This window comes from Bolinopsis microptera, chromosome 7, assembly GCF_026151205.1.
Source record: "Bolinopsis microptera isolate Bmic1 chromosome 7, MBARI_Bmic_1.0, whole genome shotgun sequence".
In the NCBI taxonomy this organism is placed as follows: domain Eukaryota; kingdom Metazoa; phylum Ctenophora; class Tentaculata; order Lobata; family Bolinopsidae; genus Bolinopsis; species Bolinopsis microptera.
Genome location: NC_087078.1, coordinates 19,207,753 through 19,231,984, shown reverse-complemented (window position 1 = coordinate 19,231,984; position 24,232 = coordinate 19,207,753). Strand labels below are relative to the sequence as shown.

Here is a 24,232-nt window from a genome sequence, read left to right as displayed (position 1 = left end):
GGGCATGAAGGTAACCATTAAATTATGGTTACTCACTTTGACATTTCGTAAGAATTATGTACAATTATTTACAGGGTAAACATTTTTGAAGAAGTATAGAACAAATTTGGAGTACAACTAAAAGGACAACAGGTTGGTCATTGTTATGTTAATTAAAGTAACAGAGGCATACATTTCTATACTATTTTTAATAAAAATTAACTAAAAAAGATTGTGGATTACTTGGTTTGGTTAGAAATGCACGTATACACTGTATGGGACCCTGCTATCTTAGCAAAGACTCCAAAACACTTTATGTGGTTGTCACAGAGCTGGAGTGCAGAAATAGCAAACGCTATTGTTAATTCTATATGATGAGACACCATTAATTACATCCAACATAAACGAGGATTTTATACATTGTGAAAATTTGTCAGTACATTCTATATTTTGGGGTGAATCAAAAAGTACCCCGTATAGAAAAAACCTTATAGAGGTTCACATTATCCCAATTCCCATACTAGTTTATGTAGCCACTAGCTCTCAGATAACCTTCAAGTGTCTCATATGATACCGGTTGGAGCCTTATATAATGCACGTATTATGTCGTATTGTGATGCAATACATGTACTCAAGCCACCACCGAATGCAATTGGAGCTATGATAAATCCCACTTCTTGTACACAACTAGCTAATTAACTAAAAGTTTGGGGTAAAATAAGAGGCCCAATTGATTAGCTTTCATCCTCCAGTCTACCAAGCCCCAGTTAGAAAATCTTGCTAAGGAGGAGGCTTACTTTCTTATGTAAAGAAATATATATGTAACTGCTCAGATAATACTGAATGCATAACCCTGCATCAAGAGTAAAACATATTACATAGCATTAAGTAGCAGTTAGCACCAGTTATAAGCAGCTGTAAAGTTGCACTTTGCCCCTCAGCTGTTATGTTTATTGCTCTAACCATAACTTAGCCCTTGCACTTGCTTAGTACGCGACACGTAGTATGCATAGGCACATGATTAGTTGGATTGTGTGTATACTGTATTGCGTTTTTGTATTTGTATAGTAGGGTTGGATACGATTTTGGTTTTAACCAGAGCCACGCTCTCGCTTTACTAACTTCAATCAGTTTATCTTTAATATTCAACATGTCTGCAATGTATGAACACAGGTAGGTAACCTTTTCACTTTGGGTAGCAATATTAAAATTGTATAACGGATCAACTATTAATAGTTGATCCGTTATACAATTTTAATATTGCTACCCAAAGTGAAAAGGTTACCTACCTGTGTTCATAATTTGAATTTATATTTAATTTGAATTTATATTTTAGTACGAATATGGAAATCATGCTTCCCACAGTACTCTCCTTAGATTCACGATGTCAATCCTTCGCAGCTCGGCGAGGCCCAGTGGTGCATCGCTCTACAACATTCTTCAGACTAGAATACATAATTCTATTTGTAGTCAATAGTGAAATTTCACTATTGACTACAAATAGAATTATGTATTATAGTCTGAAGAATGTTGTAGAGCGATGCACCACTGGGCCTCGCCGAGCTGCGAAGGATTGACATCGTGAATCTAAGGAGAGTACTGTGGGAAGCATGATTTCCATATTCGTACTAAAATATAAATTCAAATTAAGCACATGAATTTTTTAAATAATTACACCACTATATACTATTACATTGTTGATATTGTATAATGGGATGGAAGTTTTAAAAAAAACTAAACCAGGTTAAAATTAGCTCGTCCATTTACTTGATACACGTTGCATGCATAGTGAGCATACCTTTTTATGTTATATCACTGCGGCTCTATGCGTAAAAAAGGTATAGACAATAATTATAATAAACGATAAAACGTATTCCAATCATTAATTCACCTAATCATAAGTCTTTGCAGCGCGGTACAGCAATAAATAAACATTAAATAAAACTAGTCAAAAATATTAAAAATATTGCCCACAGATGTAAAATATGATCATTGCATGATATGAACCCAAATAAAACACGATCAATATAAAGTGAAAAATTATGGCGCACTAGGTTATATTTCCATTTGCTCTATCCAGAACCCTTTCGCTTACAGTAGCGTGCGACCGCCAAAGGTGGCACAGGAAACAAGCGCGTGAAACAAGCGCGTCACGCAGTACGGGTAGACTCATGGCTAGGTGAATATTTCCGTACCGAAAGCATGCACGCCGCACGGGCGCAATTATATTTTGACTTGTTTGCTGTCATACGTTGCAGACCTGCCGCGCACAAATGTGCAGCTGTATCTATATCGTGGCCATTTAGTTCACCTAACCATGTGCTTTCGCGCCGTTGCGGGCGCGCTTGTAATTTTTAGAGCCCTTTTACAGCCATGAGGCGGGCGCGCGCTACTGCAAGCGTAACGGCTCTGGATAGAGCAAGCTTGCTACACGTTGTATACCTCTCGTGCACGCGAAACATGCACGCCGGCCGGCCGTTAACGGGTGATACTCGTAGAATATCTGTTCCATATATTGGACCGTCGACGAGTCCAACTCGGCGCGCGTCCTAATAGGTTGTAAACCTACAAGCCGGCCGGCGAGAAAGCTTTTTGCGGCCGGCCGGCCGCGCGATTGTTGTTTTGCTTCGCAGAGCAACGATCTGAAAAGGTTGACAACGTCAATCAACACAAATTTGTATTTAAAATTTTTACATTATTTTCACGATTACTTAAAAACCATGAAAAAATGAACTTGAATATTTAAGCATAAATAGCTCAAATATGATTGGTTTATGAGACTAGCCACCTGTCACGTGTGTGCGTCTGACAAAAATGGTTTCTAAAAAAATATATATTGGCAATAGCTTTAAACTTTTTTCACAACTACAATTAAATACATTTATTGAGTTTCAGGAAGCAATGTCAATGGCGGGCCAAAAGGGGCACGAGGCCCTGGCCAGTAAGAAGCTCAAGAAGACTCTAAAGCCAAAGAAGAACTCTGTTATACTTCCTGTATTTGAAGACGGCTCGTGTAAACAGTGTGGGAGTAATGACACTGTGAATGAATCGATTATCTGTAATGTCTGTGATGGGATGTTTCACTCCGCTTGTCGCAAAAAAACCGGTGTTCAATTTCCTGAGTCCATTTGTACAAATACCTTCCGTGCTAAGGTGAGACCTATGATTGCAGATCAAGCTCGTTGGGGTTATTTTCTATTCGTATGTGAAGATTGCATTTCACTGGTAGATGACACCCGTTTTTCCAAAAACTTTTCTCCACCTGGTCCACCTGTACCATCTGTGGTAGATGCTCCTAAGTCCAACCCTGTGATGAGTCATGATAATGGTCATGATGAAGCTCCTGATATTCTCTCCAAAGTTGAGCACCTGATGAGGGCAAACAACTCTGCCCTTCTGGAATCATTTCGTGAGGAAATGCATAGCATTATTGTCGACAAGCTTGCTCTATGTGCTCCAGCCTCTGAACATTCGCTGGAAGAGCGAGTTTCTAATGTTAACAAAGAAAACTTGCAATCCCGGTCTCCAAGTGCACTGTCCTCTTACAGCAATTTTGCTGAAGCTCTTGTAGGTGGTGCTAGTTCTCCTCAGCCAAGTAAAGTGTCCGCTAACATAAATCAAATTAGCAAGGAAAGTAAAGAGATATTGGTGCTAGATAGTCCCTCTCCTTCTGCTGATATTTCATCTGCTCCAGATGTTCTATCTGAGTTGCTCTATGACACACGATTGATTGCTATGAAAACTAGCCTACTAGATTCACATAAGAAGATAACGCTAGTTTTTCCATCTTCATCTGATAGGCTGAAGGCTAAAAGTCTTATTGAAAACTCTGATGTCATTAAATTACTTGGTTTTCACATCACTCTCTCACAGAAAGCTCTCCCTAAGGTCACTGTGTCTAATATTCCCAGTCAGATATTCGAAACCATTGATCGCTCTGGTTTGCCCGCTGAAGATTTCCGGTTACAGACTAAAAAAGCTCTTCTAGATATTATTCCCTTGCAAAATCCTGGACTTAAACACTTGCTAGATAATGAGCATTTCTTTGAAATTGTGTACATAAATGTTGGACTAAGGTACACTACTGCTGGGATCAAGGTCTCTCCTCAGATTAGGAACCTATTGACAGGAGACGGCAAAATCTTCATTCTGAATAGTGCTTGTCCTGTAAAGGATAGATTCATCATCAAGCAGTGCTATAATTGTCAGAAGCTCCACCATATTTCCCAAAATTGTCCTGAGAAAGAAACTCTGGTTTGTATGTATTGCAGCGGTAGGCATAGAACATCAGAATGTCATTACAAGGAAGACCCTAGCAGACATAGATGTCGCAATTGCAGTCTGTCAAAAGATCCAAGAATCTCATCTCACTGTAACACTCACCATTCCAGCTCAGAGCAGTGCCCCATCATGCAACAGGCATTGAATCGGTATAAACAAAACATCCTTACTTCAAAAAACTAGCTACAAACTCTAAGTCAGAATGTCAGAGTATGAACTTTGCCCTGTTCAATTGCAGATCCATCTGCAATAAAACTGCTGGAGTTATGCAATTGCTTGAAGACTTTGATACTGATATTTGCTGTGCTACAGAAACTTGGCTGAGAAAAGATGACAATGCTAAGTTTTCTGAGATGAAAGAACTTGGATATTCCATTCATAGCCAGCCAAGAGCTGGGCGGGGAGGAGGTGTTGCTGTTCTATATAAGAAAAGTCTTAAAGTGACTCCTCAGAAGTGCAAGCGATTCAAAACGTTTGAGTCTTGTGAATGTACCTTCAAATCATCTTCTGGAGATATACTACGAATTGTTTCAATTTACCGTTCTGGCACCTCCACATCTCAGAGTGCTAACATCCCCCAATTTCTAACTGACTTTGAGCAACTCTTGGTTGATTTAGTAGACAAACCTGGAAAGCCCTTGATCATGGGTGACTTTAATATCCACATTGAAGACGAAAATGATTCAGTTGCACAAAGGTTTAATTCACTACTTAAGTCTTGTGGGTGGGTGCAACAAATTTCAGCTGCAACACACAGAGATGGGGGCATATTAGATCTTGTAATTACCAGGGATGGTTCTTTTACTCACGATTGCATTGAAGTTCTAGATCCTGTCATTACTGATTCTGGTACATCGTCTGACCACTACTTTGTTGCTTTCAATTGCAATGTATCTCCAGCACCCATAGGCACTCTAGAACCAATTACTTACAGAAACATTGCTTGCATAGAACTAGATGCTTTTGTTGAGGATATTCTTAAGTCAAAACTATGTGACACTGATTGCTTCAATGACCTCGATAGTGCAGTTGATATCTATGAGTCTGAGTTGAGCAGTATTTTGGACAAGCATGCTAAAGAAAAAACTTTCATCCCAAGAAAAGATCATAACGCTGAATGGTGGTCTACACACTGTCAACAAGCAAAAGCAATGAGAAGAAAGATTGAGAGACTGTATCAAAAGAATCATGATTGCCCAGATTATAAACGACTGTACAGGAAAGCATCAGAGAGAGCATCCTCAGTCATTGTATCCACAAGAGATCACTTCTACAAAACAAGGTTACAAGATAGTGCAGGTGATGCTAAAAAGACTTATTCCATCGTTAATAAGTTGCTCAATAAAGAAAAAGTTAGTACTACTACACCTTCTTGCTCTTCAAATCTTGAGAGTGCTAACAACTTTGCACAGTTCTTTAAATCAAAGGTCGACAACATATACAACAACATTTATTTAGAACAACAATCGCAAGATTCTCCTAACTCAGATGAATTTGTTCCTCTTTCTAATAGCCCAAAGATAGTACAATTCCGTCATGTGTCTGATGAAGAACTAGTAAGCATCATAAAGAATATGTCTAACAAATTCTGTGATCTTGACCCCATACCTACAAAGATTCTCATCAAGTGTCTCCCAGAACTCCTTCCTCTGATCTCATTTATAGTCAATGAATCATTAGTTAAAGGTGAGTTTCCTATAAAACTTAAGGAGGCTCTCATTCGTCCAAGTTTGAAGAAACGTGGCCTTGACGGTGAATCTCTATCTAACTATAGGCCTATTAGCAATCTCTCATTCTTGTCAAAAATCATTGAGAAGTGTGTATCTATACAGCTCACCAGTTATCTTGAGGATAACAACTTGCTTTCTAAAGTTCAGTCCGGCTATAGGAAGTTTCATAGCTGTGAAACTGCAACAACCAGAATCCATAACGACATCTTGATAACTATTGACAAGAAAACTAAAGTTGTTCTTTTACTTCTAGATTTGAGTGCTGCCTTTGATACTGTCAATCACCCAAGATTAATCAAGAAGCTAAGATCTGCTTATGGCATTACAGGCATTGCTCTTACATGGATCAGGTCCTACTTGGCTAACCGTTCATTTTGTGTCAAAGTCAAGGATTCGTCTTCCTCAGCAACTGTTCTTGAGATAGGTGTGCCACAAGGTTCAATCCTTGGCCCCCTGCTATTCATATTGTACACCAAAGATCTTGAGAACATTGCAAGTATGCATGGGTGCTGTATTCATTTGTATGCTGATGACACCCAGCTGTATTTCACTCTTGATTCTGATGACCCATCACAGCTAGAGCACAATATGGAACACTGTATGTCTGATATCAAGAAATGGATGACAAACAATTTCCTTCAACTGAATTCTTCTAAGACTGAAGTCATCGTTATATCCTCTAAATTTGACTCAACAAATATTCCAGCATCTCTACAGATTGTTAAGGATCAAGAGCCACATGTTGTTAGTGGAACTGTGAAGAGTCTTGGGCTGTATTTGGACAGTTATCTTTCAATGAGTGATCAGATTACGTCAGTGGTTCAAGCATGTAATATTCAGATCAGAAATTTGTGGTTTATTGCATCAAAACTGTCTTTTAACCTTAAGATTCAGCTTGTTCATGCTCTAGTACTCTCTAGAATTGATTATTGCAATAGCGTATATTTTGGACTGAGCTCTTATGATTTAAGTCGTTTACAGAAGGTGCAAAATTCTGCTGTAAGATTTATTTTCGGGAGAGGAAGAAAGGCACACACTACTCCACTACTTAAGAAAGTTCATTTTCTACCAGTTAGATTTAGAATAGATTTTAAGATTGCCCTACTTGCCTACAAGTGTTTAAATAATATAGCTCCTCCTTACTTAAAAGAGTTGATATCTCCTAGGCAGCAAAGTTTTAAAAATGTACGTCTTGATAATGATTATTTTTACCTTAGTTTTCCGCCCTCTCCTAACTATGTAAACACAGAGAAAGCTTTTAGTCACTGTGCAGTTAAAGTATTTAATTCCTTGCCATACGACATAAGATCAGCTGAGTCAGTTACATCTTTCAAGACCAAACTTAAAACATACTTCTTTTCTCTAGCATTTGATTGATTTTGCATTTACATAGGTAAAATGAACTTGTCATGTCTAATTTTCAATTAAACTAAGCTCAGTTAATGTAAGAGCCGCTTTAGAAAGCACTGGAGTTTATCTCCAGGATTAAATTATTATATCGAGTTATATGATTTAGCTATAAGGCGGTTTATAAATGTTGTAATTATTATTATTACTTTTTTTAAAAATCACAATTGTATGCCATTTATTACATAGAATATACAAATTTACAATAAATCAATTTGATATTTAATTGAATCCTAATTCAATGTGTAGCATGACTCCCAACCCACCGCCTCGGCGGGTAGTTGATACACCTTTCACAAGCAAGAGCCACTTTGGTCTACTTGCTGTGAGGTGTCTCAGCTACATGGGTTGGGGGTTCCCCTTTAAAAAAAGAAAGTATGGCTGTCACTCTTTGAATAATGAATATATTAGATATAGGTTGACGGGGCAAAGGAGTGTGCAGATGGTTCGCTATTGCTCACACCAAACGACAACCTAGTAAAAGTTTTGTATGGACACTGGTCTCCATCACGATATAAAATTAGGATTGTGGAATTTATTTTATAACCTACAAGGCGTTGGGGGAGCGTTGTGGTGCATTAATAGAGTGTCAGCCTACTGATTTAGAGTTGTTTTTAAGTTTATCATTGCCATTTTATTATTGTTCTATACTTCTATGTGTGGCTTTAGGTAGGGTGCCCCGCTAAAAGAACTGGATTCTTCCAGGAAGCATCCTGTGCACAGACCTTGGTCTACATATATATTAAATTATTAACCATTCATTCTGTATGTGCACGAAAATTTATTTCAATCAATAACTGTAAATAATATTACTTACGAAATTCCAAAGTGGGCATCTATGTAATTTTCAACATAAATTGTTACCTTCATGCCCACAGTTCACTGTTAAATTTATCATATCTTATTTTATCACTCATTAATTTATTACTTATTATGTTTTACATAACTGGAGAAGGGATTCGCACAGTGGTAGTTTTATAAACCACTTTTAATTTATTGACCTATTATACCTAGTGGTAGTTTTATAGACCACATTTAATTTATTAACTTATCATACTTAGTATTTATTTTTGGTGACTGTATCACCCAGTTTTAACATTTGATAATTGTACAGTTTATTGACGACACATTGACTGAATGTTATTTTATATTCTAATTTATATTCTATTTATGTTCTATTTATTTTTCAACAGACGACAACTTCCTGTTTTTTCTTCTATATTAGTTACTCATATCTCTTGTACAGACTGTTTTACAAGGACATTGACAGATGATACTCACATTAGGCATTCATTATTGCACTAAATTGCTCACCCAAATTCCAAAAACTTGTGAAAAAGCCCTGAGATATTTTCCGAATCACCCTTCATGACGCAAGGTAAAAATGCTTCCCTAAGGAGTTACAGGGTAAAAACTGTCTTGGTCACGTGACAGGTTAGTAAAACGGAAATTCGATTATTATGTGTAGGGTTAAGGATGTGTTTGAACTGGCCTTAAACTGATTACAGCATTGAAAATCTTTTACATTTTATTGAGGAGGGTACAAAAGGAATATATCTAATGTAGTCCGAGGAGTCGGACTACCATATCGGACTATATTGGACCGGACATTAATTGGACGCTGGAGGCCCAGTGTTCGTTTTAATTTTTTTTAATTAAAATTTTTTGGCGTTTATCTTGTATCTTATCTGTGTAAGCAGGCGAAATGTACGAATATTGAATATTTGATTTTTGACAGACCTCAATATGTCATTTTGCACTTCAGCATGCCTATTTTTTAGTAGGAGAGCTGGATCCCTCAGCAAGTATAACCATAATACAGCGCAGCTGCAACTGCTTGGATTGGCATGATTGAATCATCTATAGATACACCAGTCACCAGCTTGAATAAAACAAATATTCAGAATAAAACAAATATTATATCAAATCTCTTTATTCAACAATATTAAATCATTATAGGAACCTAATTTGTGGCTTGGGAATTTATGGTGGCATATCCAAATTTTCTGTGTCATGTCAACACATTTGGTAATGTACCGATTGCCTTTTCAAACTATGATATTGTTACAGATAGTTCAAATGTCTATCAGTGACTCCCAGCAGAAGAGGGAAGCAGTTGTTGAAGATTTTCGCACGATACGACTCTCCAATGGGCGTAATTTGACTGAAGACACTCCTCAAACAGCAGTGTCGCCTTGGAACTACCCTTCAACCAGATCATGTGGATTTTCACAGGTTGGTGACCAATTTTTTTGACATAAAAAAATGTATATTGCAAAATTCAAAACTTCATCTCTCATGTTACCTTGACAATTAATTAATTAATTAAATTCACGTCATTACTCAGGATCAACTGAAAAACTATGACGACAGTGATGCAGAGTCACATGGTTCAGAGGAAGAAGTACTGGAAAATGCGGGTGTTTGGAACGTGGAGGAAGCTCACAGGATACTGAGAGATAAGATGAAGAAGCTTCAGAAGTTGTATGCTTTGCAGATGAAACATCTTCACATGGAGTACAAAAGTCAAAGAAGGAAGTATTTGATGGAAAAAGCTCAGTCTTTAAACCGCGCAAAAGGTAGCAACCATAACATTCCAATCCCGCAGCCCACTTTCCAGGATTTTAAGGTTGGTGTAATCATTGAATTGTTACAACAATATTAGACCTAGCATCACTTTATAATGGTGACCCTGTATACTGTGGCTTATCTCTCAACAATATGAATTTCAGGTCCAATCATCTAAACAGTTATCAAGGGAACTTCTGATCAAGGCAAAAACGAGGCAGTGTCTCCGAAACTATTGCAAGAAACGAGGCATTGATGCTGTCTTGTATAAACGGCAACAAGTAAGTTAAATGATTTTCAATATAATTGTATCATAATTTAACATGATGCAAATATTATGTGTACTGTCCTCATCAGTAAACTGCAATAGTTTTTACAATCAGGCCAGAAGACAGCAGCAAGCCCTATCAATGTACAATAAGAGTGAATTAAGAGGTCAGGAACTCAGCAAACTTAACAACCTATACTCTTCCTCTCAGTATGTACAGGTACAGATATTTCATGGTTTTTTTTCTGTTTTGCTTTCTACTGATGTAAAGTATGTGAACGAAGATTTAGCTTTCAATACTTCCATCGATATGATTTCAATGTAAAGCCTGCAAGTTTTGGTATGATTTTGCATGCTCGTTTAAAATCTATCAGCTAAATTCCAAATGGATTCAAATTCGCCACTAAATCGGAATCGTTAACCAGTTTTTTAAACCTATTACTCTAACTGAGCTAAGAAAGCATAATAATGATAAAGTATAATCTATATTAATTATATAATAATGATAAAGTATAATATATTAATTATACAATAATGATAAAGTATAATTTATATTAATTGTACAATTATGATAAAGTATAATTTATATTAATTATGTTTCCTCAAACAATGCAGCTGCACCATGAGGAGGAATTAGTAACCCAAAACAAAGAAATAATAGAGCACAAGTTGACAGTGGAGAAACAGTACACCGAGTCAGGTGTAGTAAACGGGCGGTGTAGGGCGTGTGACGAGATCGCGCTCCCGCTTACTGTTTACTGTCGCGCGCACGTGGGGCATGACACTCAACAGCTCTTGTTCAAGTATGTTCTACAATTGGTGGTATTGATCAAGTTTAATAAGAACGAATATAATATCATTCTTTACACTGTATTTATTAATATAATATTAATATCATTTTTTACACTGTATTTATTAATATAATATCATTCTTTACTCTGTATTTATTAATATAATATCATTCTTTACACTGTATTTATTAATATAATATCATTCTTTACATACATTTATTAATATAATATCATTCTTTACACTGTATTTATTAATTATATCATTCTTTACACTGTATTTATTAATGGCTTATTTGTGGGGTTTAAATGCTCCTTTGACACGTACAAAATTGAAAGTGACTTGCAGTTGTTAAGTTCAGTTGAAAAAGGAGTCCAGATCTTTATGATTTAACCATCTGATTTGCTTAACAGCATGGTTTATAGTTCCTTATATAACTGACTCATATATTTACATATAAAGTGTTGTATAAAATGTGACTTAATTTATTTATTTATAAGGTGCTGTTCACATGAAGGGTGCAAAAGGACCATGTTGTTGGCTAATAGTGACAGATGTATTTACCACCCAGAGATACTGGATCTACTACCTCCCAAACAGTCATCTAAACTTGTCGGTTAGTATTCATTTTTCTCTGTTGAAAGAAGCTTTTCTGTGCTTGGTATCTACTACTACTTGTGTAGTTTGGTTAGCATTCGCCATTCAATATCTCAGACGAATTGTCTGAATTTTGACTTAACCATGGTTTACTGACGAGACTGTGGTTTTTTGTTATCTTTAACCCATTACCAATTTGTACTATCAGAAGTTAAAGTTGAGCCTGTTACCCAAGACAAAGGGACAAGCACCGTGAAACAAAACGGTGATGAAGATCACGTCATCAAAACCGAAGCCAAACCCACTACGAGTTGAAAATTATGTTTCAAGTCGAACACAAACTTCATTTTTTAGTTTTCTTCAAATTATGATACCTGTTAATCAGGCAGTTATTGGTCATCATGCCAGGCTTATTTAAGCATAATTAATTCATAAGTTTGATCTAATTGTTTGTTCATGTTAGACTTAGACAAATCTAAATTGTTAATGAGATAAAGTATCAGTATGTTCTGTAAGCAGGGGTTTAGGAATGTAAGCAGGGGTCTAGGAATGTAAGCAGGGGTGTAGGAATGTAAGCAGGGATGTAGGAATGTAAGCAGGGGTGTAGGAATGTAAGCAGGGGTTTAGGAATGTAAGCAGGGGTTTAGGAATGTAAGCAGGGGTGTAGGAATGTAAGCAGGGGTGTAGGAATGTAAGCAGGGGTGTAGGAATGTAAGCAGGGGTTTAGGAATGTAAGCAGGGGTGTAGGAATGTAAGCAGGGGTGTAGGAATGTAAGCAGGGGTGTAGGAATGTAAGCAGGGGTTTAGGAATGTAAGCAGGGGTTTAGGAATGTAAGCAGGGGTTTAGGAATGTAAGCATCAGATTAGGGCTAACAGTTTTCTCTCAAATTATTTATATAATGATTAAACTTTACATCGAAAGATATCATGTAATGATTTTAATTGTTTTATGTTATTTCATTTAGTCAGATATTACAATAATTTTACTCGTTTCAACTTTAAGTTTTCTTTTTTCAAATTTGTATGAGGTAAACTAAACTCAATCTTTGACTGTCATCTTATATATCTGTATATAAAGTTCCTTATACAACTGAATCAAATATTTACCGATAAAGTGCTGAATAAAATGTACTTTATTTATTTAGGAGATGTCGAGTGTAACGGTTGGTGAGTGTTTTGATCAGCTTAGTGAGGTTATCTGCCACTATAAAACTAACAAGACCCAACATGAGTACTCCCGGAGATGTATTAAACAGGATATTGCATTTGTGAGTGAATAATTAAAGCTATATTCTGGATAATGTGTTTACATTGCTTTAGATTTATTTAAGAAGATAATTAAATTAAAGGGTTTCGGAACTTATTTTTGTGTTCAATGTAATTTAAATTCAGGTGAGCCAAGTTTTCAATAAGCTGCAGATGAAGATTGAAGAAATACGTATGAACAGACAGTTTCAGACTTATATTGATAAGCTAAAACCTTTACTGAAAGCAGGTGGGTGGAGTTGTGGTCCAATAATTGATTATTTTACCGCACTTGATGTGAAATAGTAGTAGTAATAGTAGTAGTTGATGTGAAATATGAAGGTCAAGGACGTGATAGGCTTATCCGCGTCCAATAACAGTAGGTTATACTTTATAGACGGGCCACTACTACTACTACTGACCAATAACAGCTAAGCTTTAAAGTTTATTTTTCAGCTGAACATTTACACTATAACATTTTGGACATGTGGAACCGAATGGTATAAATAATATAAAACTACTGAAACTTTCTTCAGAACACGTACAGAGGAATATACTGGAAAACAAGATAAAACTCCACAAAGCAAGCAAATGCGATACTGTGGAGTCCAAGAAACTTTCCATTCAGCATATCTGCCAGGCGCTAGGTAAGTGGGTAGCTATTTGCAATTCTCAAACGTCGAAAGGAAAAAATTTCTAAAAGTATAGATATCATTCATAAATTTTGTCGTGTAAAATTTAATTTCTACATTTTGACTATTACACTGACTTTTCTCTAGGATTGAAGTGCGTAGAAGGTGACGATTTGAAAAGTTACATAAGTTTTGACGCTAACGAGTTTTACCTGGATGTCTCTTTCGGGCAGTCGTCCGACTTCAAATCCGAGGTAAGCTTCCGTAGTCACTTCAGTGGCTGTACTATCATTTAGCCGGGACATATTAAGATTTTGGTTCCCACATTGTCATTTTTATATGATTGGTGTCTGGCTTCGTTTTGCAGGCTGCAGCTTACATAATATCATGTTTATCAGATTTCCCGCCCAGAATTTTGCACTTAATACCCAATATATATGTGAATAGCTCCAATATATGAATACCTGGATTGCTAACGTTACCACTAAACACAGAGTACGGGAGCTAAAGTGAGTTTGGTAACGGAGGGAAAACCAGAAGACCAGCCCCACATAGCGGACACGCTTAACGAGTGGGACTTTAACAAATTCCAGGAACACCTCAAGGGGTTCATCAGCATTTTTAACATTCCTTTGGAGCCCAGAGTCCGACCTATCCTGTTTTCTGCTCTAAGGTTTGGTTACGGACATGTGTTTTTTGATAAAACATTCTTCACAGTTTTTTAAAATAATTTGTCCAATTATATTGTTGCTCAATAAATTTTGCAAATATGAACGATTTATACCTGCCTCTATATTGATGATCATGATTCCTCGTATATAAATTCTAAATACGATATATCGATCAGATCGCTGGAGAGTGACCTGATTGTGATGAGTAATAGTCCAGACCCTCCCACCTCCTACTCTATCAACAACACCCACACTGGTCACGTGATAAAGTCACGTGGTGGCATGGGCATCAAGATACTGTACTTCCACAACACGTCACTGATTAACAGTGAGAACAAAGTGAAAGCCAAAGAGAAAGTGAAAGAGAAAGTGAAAGTGAAACTAGAAAGTGGGACTGGGAGTGATGTTTTGGGGGAGGAGTCAGCTAGTGTGAGTATCGGAGTGGAGTGTTCCAATACCAACCAACTACCAACACAAAACTTGTTTATCAGAAACAACGAGTTTAAACAGTTGTCCCTTAAAGTTAATTCCGGTAAGTTAACCCGCTGTACTGTTTGTAATATTACCTAATTTGTTCTTTTAATTATTGGTTTAGTGAGCAGCGGGACCAATTGACAAAAGTAAATTCAATATATTCTCTTAATTTAGAAGGATGATGCCCAAAATTATTTATAATCTAGATCAAGATAATTTGATCTCCTCATCGTGAGTTGTATTTTTCAGAATATGTGGAAGCCACATTTGTAATGAGGCTAAGTAGGCCCCTTGTAATGACCGTATCTAAGATGAACGCTCTCCTCAAGAAACTAGGAAACAACAGTCTCATTAAAGTTGAGGCAGTGTCCACCACATTCCTGGAGTTGTTGCTCAACAATGCGGGGTATGTGACACATTGTTCTGTGGTATTGTGGGACATTGTTCTGTGGTATTGTGGGACATTGTTCTGTGGTATTGTGGACATTGTTCTGTGGTATTGTGGGACATTGTTCTGTGGTATTGTGGGACATTGTTCTGTGTTATTGTGGGACATTGTTCTGTGTTATTGTGGGACATTGTTCTGTGTTATTGTGGAAATTGTTCTGTGTTATTGTGGACATTGTTCTGTGGTATTGTGACACATTGTTCTGTGGTATTGTGACACATTGTTCTGTGGTATTGTGGGACATTGTTCTTTTGCCTTAGGCCAAGGAGATTAATTTCGTTGTTTTATTGGATTAAACGGGTTGGTTTCACGAAAATAACGATCGTTATTGTTTTTAATACTACTCGTAACGTAATTATGAACATGTTTACAGGTTGAGCCAGGTGCTGCAAAACAAGGATAAGTCTCTGAAACACAACAAACTGAACCACGTGTACTACCTCCCCTGCAGTGGCGATGAGAAAGCTGTTGAAATTCACCGTATTCCCTTCTCACACCCATCCCAGGTTTGGAGGACACATTATTGAAATTATCTTAGCCATGGTCAGGAAAATGCCGTGTGCTTTAACATTTATGCGTCATATATATGTACAATGAAATGAAATGAATATATAATAATATAATAATATAATATATCTAATTTATAGAAAACACGTTTCACCTCCATTATTAGTCATATAAAACTAAATATTGTTAAACAACTTACAGGTCCCAGTGATTATCAACATGTTACGACAGCAAACAGTCTACAACAGGCTGATATTAAGTTGTCATGACAACCTCCCAACAACAACATGTTGCAACCAGACCACAGTTGACATTACCCTTCAACCGGGCTGCTCCATCGAGTTCGTGTTCGCTCACCCCGAGCTACCCCAGCTCTGTGTTATGAACATGGACATTTCACCACAGACCAGCTTCTCCTCACAGACCAGCTTCTCCTCACAGATCAGGTCGGAAACTGTGGTGGCCGTATCCTCATCTGACACACAGAAAACATCAGTTCTCAGTGGGATTGCCAGTAGATACCTGTCTGTTCCTCTGACTCTGCATAGTATACTCAGGATCCTCACCCACCACCACAAAAACAACATCAAACCCGTGAAACCCAAACAAGAAACAAAGGAATCTCCCGTTATCTCGTCAGACTACGATATGAGCTCTGTGAAGGTGGCTAGTCCTCCTCCAACTGTAGTAAAATGTGAAGCTATGAGCTCTCTTTCTGAATACAACCCAGTTCCTACAGACGTCGGACCAATGCTCACACCGCCTCCCATGTCCCAGGGACACATGCCCACCATGTCCAGCCCTTTCGGGCCTGATTCTCTCAAAACTATTCCAAGCCCACCCGATATTATCGCTCAGAAGAGGAAACGCCCCGTTGGATGTGATGGAGATGAAGCTCTGCTGAAAAAGCCCACCAAGCTGGTGAAGATCTGTGATTCAGTTGTCCCAAGTATTCCTGTATTATCACCCATGAGTGGACTATCTAACAACACTATCAGACACCCCATGAGACCCATCGGGCCACCATCTCTAAAACCTGCCCCAATACACTCATCGTCCCCTCAAGGAGGACTGGGTATAATACCGTGTTTATCACCCGCGCCGCGCATGACTCGAGTCATGCCAGCACTGCAAAGTAGTGTGCCGAATTTACAAAGTCCTGTGCCGGCTCTCCAAGCAGGGATACAGATTAAGAGTGAGTCTGAACATGACCAGGGTGGTGAGGGGAATGATAGTAACACGTGACCTCGTGTGGTCATATCACGTGACTGAAGATTATATGTCTATTCCAATTGCAAAATTCGAACTTTTACTTAACTTCTTGTGATGTAAATTTTGCTTCAGAGAAATACGATCGTCCGTGTTGGTAATTTAATTCATTTCATTACTCAATGTGGGAGCAATCTTTTAACTTTTAAACTTTGTATCTTGGTGATACTGTATTATTTATTGGAGATATTTTTTTATTTCAAAATTCAAATAAACTTTACATCAATGTATTACAGTTATATTCAATAAAAAAGACCACAATATCTCCTGTGAGGCAAAAACATGGAAAAAGAGAGCTAGAAAAATATTCATGAGACTCAACACTACCAGACTACAGCTGGAGTGAGAAACATTATGTAAACATCAAAGTAAAATTTATTTCGGCTGAACCAAAACATTACATTGGTGCCGAAAGAATATATTGGCAACGGAGATTGATTAGATTAATCAAGATAAGAGTAAAGCGTTTTGGGATGGTCACTGCTTAATTAGCACCTTTACTTTGGTATTTATCATTTACTGAATATTGATTTCACTGTGTCATGTGTCACTCAATTTTTGAAGTTATAAAATCTTGTGTTTAACTATCAAAATTTGGGGGGAAATCGATCGATTCAAACGAAACCCTCATCAATCTTCGTTAACATGACATTATGTTAAGACATTTCATTATTATCATTTGCCAATTTTTATTCTCACACGTCTTGATCATTTCAATTCTGATATAATTAATTTTAGTTGATATATGAAAAGAATGTCCACGAAACTGTATGGTGGTGGAGACATGATAATGTAAAGAATGAAGTGTTTACTGCTACACGACGCTGATACAAGGTACGATGACCTGTTATCGGAACATGACATAAAGATAACAAACCTTCCCGTCCTACAAACTAGAGTTCTTGATTTGGGGGATAGTTCTGATATAAGCACTGCAAACCACCAAGGAATCATTATTTCCAGCAAATATGGTGTCAGTTTTATCGTGAATAACAGGATTGATGTCAGTGGTAAAGTATTGGCAGTTGTTGGACCAAACACAGCTAAACTCATTGGAGAACATGCGGAAAAGTATCACAATGTTAAGATTGTTTGGGCTGATAACGCGACAGCTCTTTGCAACCTTATCCTCTCCTCTTTCCCTCAAAACTACTCCTGGATATTTTATGCTGGTAACCAAGCTTTGGATATAATTCCAAAGACTTTGTGTCAAAACGATGTTAAGTTAAAGCAGGTTGTGGTTTACAAAGTGGAAAAACAGAAAGATTTTGATAATAAACTCTCCTCTCTACTTGACAAGGATTCGTTCCAAGCTGTGGTTTTCTTCAGCCCATCCGGTGTAGGATTTACAGCTGGAACGTTAAAAGATAAACTTACAAAGGAGTGTGTGCTTGTGGCATTTGGTAAAAGCACTGCCGCTGGTATTTCAGCGTTATTTGGCGATGGTTATATTATCAGAATATGTGAACGTCCCACGCCTTCAGGTGTTTTGAATGTATTACAGAGTTTGTGAAATGTTTGATAAATATCGGAAATTCTATGCAATATAGGTGTAAATATTTATCGTCAGTTTTTGAAGTCGATTGTTGGCATCGTTTGCATCCCAATCTGATAGTTTTCTGTTTTGATGTTTAATATTGCAAAGAGATTGGTTTTTATTTCTGGCTCCAGTTGTTATCAAGTTCTGTACAGATTTAAGTTAGTATTTTTTGCATCCCAAATTTGATGAATTCTCTGATATTTGATATTGTGGTTCTCTATTTCAGTTCTTATTCTATTCCAGCGTTTTAATGAACAATTTGTAAGTTTTTTCCTTCATTTTATCTGTCTCGGCAGTAATATTAGGTTCATCCAAATGTTTGATTTAAATGACAAACAAACTTACTCTCTAGCTAATAAGATAGAATAGTGCTATAAAACATCAGAAGAACAGCAGACGATATCCCATTTATGGCCAAAAACGGATCCAATGATCATGTAAAACCACTTGTCGATTGGTCCGAAGTGTAAGTTTATACGTATCATATTCTAATGCTGTGTTATCTTGTCATTTAATTATATTTCCATGTTACCGACTAATCTTTTTTGTTAAGTAAATCGTTCTGAGTACATAACACAGATTCTTATCTTCAGTGAGGTTAAATAACCCCACGTTGTCCTGAACAGTCTTGTACCACTTTTTGGCAATCATATTTCCGTACCAGTATTAAGGCGCGGAAACCAAACCATAATTTTCACATCAGTAGTCATTTTGAAAACGCGCATGCACGTACGTTTTTTACGCGCATATGTTGTTCAGATAAAGTTAATGCCCGCCCACCATGGGGTCGTTATTATATTACGTAATCTGCCGAGGGGGGGGGGGGGGGGGGGGGGGGGGGGGGGGGGTAAAAATTGCTAAAATATTGATTACGTAATATGTGAACGACTAACAAATTTTATGTTCAATTGTGATACCAAACTCATGAGTAGTATAAGTTTTATAGATGAATAATGAGCGGGTTTAACTGTATGGCCCACATGATAAATAATAATTTACCTATAGTAAATAGTTTGACTCTTATAAACTCGACGAAGGAAGCGTGAGGGACACAAATCTATTTTAACACCTGACATTAATTAATTAATTATAATTAATTTTAAGCACTCTCGGTAGGTATGTCATACAAATCGATATTTCTGCCTAAAACCAAGATCCTGCCAGACAGTGTATGTTAAATGAGATTAAATATCTAATAATTTCGGTTGTCCATAAACGTATATTTTCTATTCACACCTTTACTAAGTCCTCATCACTCTTGCAGTCCGGGAATATCGGAGTACTTCGCAGATGAGGATAGGTTGGCGGCACTGTTCTACACTCTCGACTACTACAAGGATGGGTATGTGTCTGTGGATGAACTTGAGAGGTACCTCACCAGGAAAGGAATGTTGACGGACCGAAGTGAAATTGAGGTTAGTTTTTAATTTTGATGTGTGTTATCATATTTTGGTGCTCGAACTTCCCACCGTTAATTTTCAATGCCGTCCTCAAAATTGGTGTTATCCACTAATATTTGTTTGGAAACGCTACCCCTCCTACACTTAGCAAGGTTTGTACAAGTTAACCCGAATTAAACTCAAAAGTTGCCCTTAAAAAGATATGTTATGATCTACTCAAGCAATGGTTACTCACTAGTCACTGCTTCTCAATTTGTGCAGCCACTAACTGTTAACAGCACCTGGACTACAACTATGAGTTAATTTGATGAAAATAAATCAATCTCATTTTTGAAATACTGACCTGCGTGTGAGTGACTTTTAGCAACCGTTGCCATCAAGCGGCATCACATACGCGATCAATCATTGACATCTCAAGTATAAATTAACGTTCTTTGACTACTGATTAAGTCTAATTCAACAGGCAACACAGTTCATCTTGTTAATCCTTGAGTTTGAGAATTTGTGAATATTCTTGCTTGTGTGTTTTGAAATTCAGGTATTTTGTGTTGCAATTTTTATAACCTGTTAAAAGGTATGCAAATTTACATGAGCTGTTAAAAAGTATGTCTCCATCCGAAAAATATCCAAAGCATTGTGGGATAAGCAGACGTGCGGTAGTATTTCAATTAACTGCACAAAAGTCTCACTATTTCTGGAGAGACACACTACAAAACTTCAAGAGATCGCGTGAAGACTGCTTCATCCATATTCATTAGCTAATGGACCCTGAAAATATTGTGAAGCTCCATGTTTTGTTCTTCATGTGATTTTCCCAAGGTTGCTGCCGCGGTTGTTTCACTTGATCCTAACAAGGTTTTGCAAATACTGCTGTCTGGCTGTAACAATATGTATTCTAGGTAGTGACCATCTTGTATGCTGCATTCTAGGCTCCGGCTCACAGGTATTGTCACGCTGGGTGAATATATGCAGGGAAACAGCATCAGTCCAGTTGTTCATTCACTGGCAGTCTCCTTGTTCACTGTAACAAAATGTTCGTTTTGTCGGATCCTGTAGTTGCTGAGCGTCGGACCAACACAATGGTCCGATCTTAAGCTATTATTGCTGTAAATTCGTCCTTAATTTCCTTGCTGCATAGGTAGAAAGCTACAAAATAAATATCAACAGCTATACTACACTGTATAACTTCAATTTCGACATAAGGTTAATATGTATCGAAGTATGAAAATAGCACTGCTCTCTGCGATACACAAGAAAACAATCACTTCCGGCTTCTACTGCACTAGCTGCTGAGCTGCACACACATGTTGTGTTGCCATGGTGACACATGATGTCTACATACATGTATTGCTGTTGTCTGCATACAGTTTACTATAGCACAAAATAACTCTCGTGTGTGTAGTTCATTGAATTGCTTCTGTACAGATACTGACAATTATGTATTTATTGTCAGTTGAGCACGAGAATCTGCTACTTGGTCTGAATTTTTCCCATTATTGGTAAGGTAACCAATGGTTACATAATATAGTATTGCAGTTATTTTGCAACCCACAGACCCTCCAAAACTTAGTTATGACTTTTAAGGTCGGGGCATATGAGCGCCTCTTTCATATTGCTTATATTTCCCCGTCAGTTTCAGTCTGAAAACATTTCGGGGTATTTCCTGGGACTATAGACAACACATTCCTGAAGAGAAACCTTTGTTTCGAATTCATTCGGGCAGTTTATCCTATTCGTGCCCTAACTATTATAATTGAATCGTTTTTAAACTTAACGCCCGATCTGCAATCCTGCCCAACATTAACAAAAAGGTCACGTGCGTAAAACATGTGTCCCCTCCTCAAAAAGTCCACTACTGCCAAGTTGTTCAATTCTCTAAGTTAAGACCAGCTTTTTACCAGCTCAAGTTACTTCATGTCTAATGTACAGGGGGGGGGGGGGGGGGATGTACCAAATCATTCTTCGTATTAGTGCGATGTGGTACTCAAAATACTCAAAATCAATTTTTTAGAATGAGTTTTTCGCCTCTCCTGGAAACTTTTCTCAAAAATACTCAAAAATAATTTGTGAGTATGAGAATTTGGCCATTTTCGTCGGGACTCTCAAAAATACTCAATACCCCCCCCCCCCTCCCCCTTTACACCGCACACGTAATGGCACGTGACACCATTTCCTGCTAGTGGTAGAAACCTCTACTCATTCTGCAGCCACTACTTAAATCTATTTTTAGCTTTTAATGATCCGTTTCATGTTTTCTAGCTACAGTTTTATCGGAACCACCAAGTCTACCATATCTGGTTTGATTTGAATTGTCCTAATACTGTAGTAGCAGGGCGTAGTTGCAAAGATACTGTAGTATCAGGGCGTAGTTGCAAAGATACTGTAGTAGCAGGGCGTAGTTGCAAAGATACTGTAGTAGCAGGGCGTAGTTGCAAAGATACTGTAGTATCAGGGCGTAGTTGCTAAGATACTGTAGTAGCAGGGCGTAGTTGCAAAGATACTGTAGTAGCAGGGCGTAGTTGCAAAGATACTGTAGTAGCAGGGCGTAGTTGCAAAGATACTGTAGTAGCAGGGCGTAGTTGCAAAGATACTGTAGTAGCAGGGCGTAGTTGCAAAGATACTGTAGTAGCAGGGCGTAGTTGCAAAGATACTGTAGTAGCAGGGCGTAGTTGCAAAGATACTGTAGTAGCAGGGCGTAGTTGCAAAGATACTGTAGTAGCAGGGCGTAGTTGCTAAGATACTGTAGTAGCAGGGCGTAGTTGCAAAGATACTGTAGTAGCAGGGCGTAGTTGCAAAGATACTGTAGTAGCAGGGCGTAGTTGCAAAGATACTGTAGTAGCAGGGCGTAGTTGCTAAGATACTACTAGTAGCAGGGCGTAGTTGCTAAGATACTGTAGTAGCAGGGCGTAGTTGCAAAGATACTGTAGTAGCAGGGCGTAGTTGCAAAGATACTGTAGTAGCAGGGCGTAGTTGCTAAGATACTGTAGTAGCAGGGCGTAGTTGCAAAGATACTGTAGTAGCAGGGCGTAGTTGCTAAGATACTGTAGTAGCAGGGCGTAGTTGCAAAGATACTGTAGTAGCAGGGCGTAGTTGCTAAGATACTGTAGTAGCAGGGCGTAGTTGCAAAGATACTGTAGTAGCAGGGCGTAGTTGCAAAGATACTGTAGTAGCAGGGCGTAGTTGCTAAGATACTGTAGTAGCAGGGCGTAGTTGCAAAGATACTGTAGTAGCAGGGCGTAGTTGCAAAGATACTGTAGTAGCAGGGCGTAGTTGCAAAGATACTGTAGTAGCAGGGCGTAGTTGCAAAGATACTGTAGTAGCAGGGCGTAGTTGCAAAGATACTGTAGTAGCAGGGCGTAGTTGCAAAGATACTGTAGTAGCAGGGCGTAGTTGCAAAGATACTGTAGTAGCAGGGCGTAGTTGCAAAGATACTGTAGTAGCAGGGCGTAGTTGCAAAGATACTGTAGTAGCAGGGCGTAGTTGCAAAGATACTGTAGTAGCAGGGCGTAGTTGCAAAGATACTGTATGTCCTTATAAGAGCCGCCAAATACAGTCATGTCTGACAGATATGTAATTTTGTTTAGATTTTGTTTCTGCATATACAGCAGAGCTGGCCTGGTTGTATAAATAATATTTTACTAGCGATCTAAGCTGGTTTGTTTTGTTATGCAGAGTGCTCTAACTTTTACATTGTAAGTGAGCTTTTAAGACATCGTCATGTGAAACTTCGAGATTACCCCTGAGTAACATTGCTATACTTAAATATATATTCTACAGAACACAGGGACAAACACTTACTCAGAATACTAAGCATAATATCTTGTATTGCATATTGCATAATTATGAAAATGATTATAATAAGAATTAATCCTTATTTTGAATTATGTAGTTAGCTGCGTTTAACATGTCTTACTTTGTAAGTCAGACTGTAAATCATTGACATTTTTATGATATATGAGGCTTTGAAGTTTCAGTATTTATATCTGATATATTTTGTTACGATATAGGCAGTACATAGGAATATCATAGATGTTAGAATCGAAAGTATGGTGAGTTTAACTCATTTAATTCCCTGAGTGGTCCAGGATCCAAATCAGAGCATAAACTGTTATACTTGATACTTCACTTAGCTAATTCTTTAGCAGGCAACGTGGCAGATGTAGTAGTGTACACAGTGAACACAGTGTACACATTATACACATTACACACATTATACACAGTGTACAAATTATACACAGTGTACACCGTGTACACATTATGCACATTATGATATCCACAAAGTATGCATTTCATGCGATTACCATCTCTATTTCACGTCATCATCGCTCATCGACTGAGCCACCTTATCTGCTATTCAGTCATTACATTTGACATGCTATTATATATTATATATTTACCGACCTATCGCTGGTTTTATTATAAAGTTA

At 37.7% G+C, this 24,232-nt stretch overlaps 4 protein-coding genes across 4 annotated transcripts in view; all 4 read left to right on the top strand.

Annotated features, from left to right (window-relative positions):
- The first annotated feature begins 9,471 nt into the window (after positions 1-9,471).
- LOC134818339 (uncharacterized) lies at positions 9,472-12,613 on the top strand. Its single transcript, XM_063827849.1, has 8 exons — positions 9,472-9,632; positions 9,745-10,026; positions 10,130-10,246; positions 10,349-10,453; positions 10,849-11,036; positions 11,523-11,638; positions 11,828-12,150; positions 12,467-12,613. Exons 1-7 carry the CDS (start codon positions 9,477-9,479, stop codon positions 11,932-11,934), a joined length of 1,071 nt encoding a protein of 356 aa, XP_063683919.1. The 5' UTR covers positions 9,472-9,476; the 3' UTR covers positions 11,935-12,150; positions 12,467-12,613.
- Positions 12,614-12,749: 136 nt separating this feature from the next.
- LOC134818338 (mediator of RNA polymerase II transcription subunit 1-like) lies at positions 12,750-17,026 on the top strand. Its single transcript, XM_063827848.1, has 9 exons — positions 12,750-12,887; positions 13,012-13,114; positions 13,401-13,511; positions 13,644-13,750; positions 13,991-14,169; positions 14,344-14,699; positions 14,891-15,047; positions 15,463-15,595; positions 15,798-17,026. The coding sequence occupies exons 1-9, from the start codon at positions 12,768-12,770 to the stop codon at positions 16,839-16,841; spliced, it is 2,310 nt and encodes a 769-aa protein (XP_063683918.1). The 5' UTR covers positions 12,750-12,767; the 3' UTR covers positions 16,842-17,026.
- Positions 17,027-17,664: 638 nt separating this feature from the next.
- LOC134818789 (uncharacterized) lies at positions 17,665-18,378 on the top strand. Its single transcript, XM_063828434.1, has one exon. The coding sequence runs from the start codon at positions 17,665-17,667 to the stop codon at positions 18,376-18,378; it is 714 nt and encodes a 237-aa protein (XP_063684504.1).
- Positions 18,379-18,755: 377 nt separating this feature from the next.
- Positions 18,756-24,232, top strand: part of LOC134818591 (mitochondrial adenyl nucleotide antiporter SLC25A24-like) — a 51,339-nt gene continuing 45,862 nt past the window's right edge. Inside the window, exons 1-2 of the mRNA XM_063828231.1 lie at positions 18,756-18,871; positions 19,670-19,820. Coding sequence (XP_063684301.1) covers positions 18,816-18,871; positions 19,670-19,820 — 207 coding nt within the window. The 5' untranslated portion in view covers positions 18,756-18,815. The remainder of the gene's footprint in view (positions 18,872-19,669; positions 19,821-24,232) is intronic.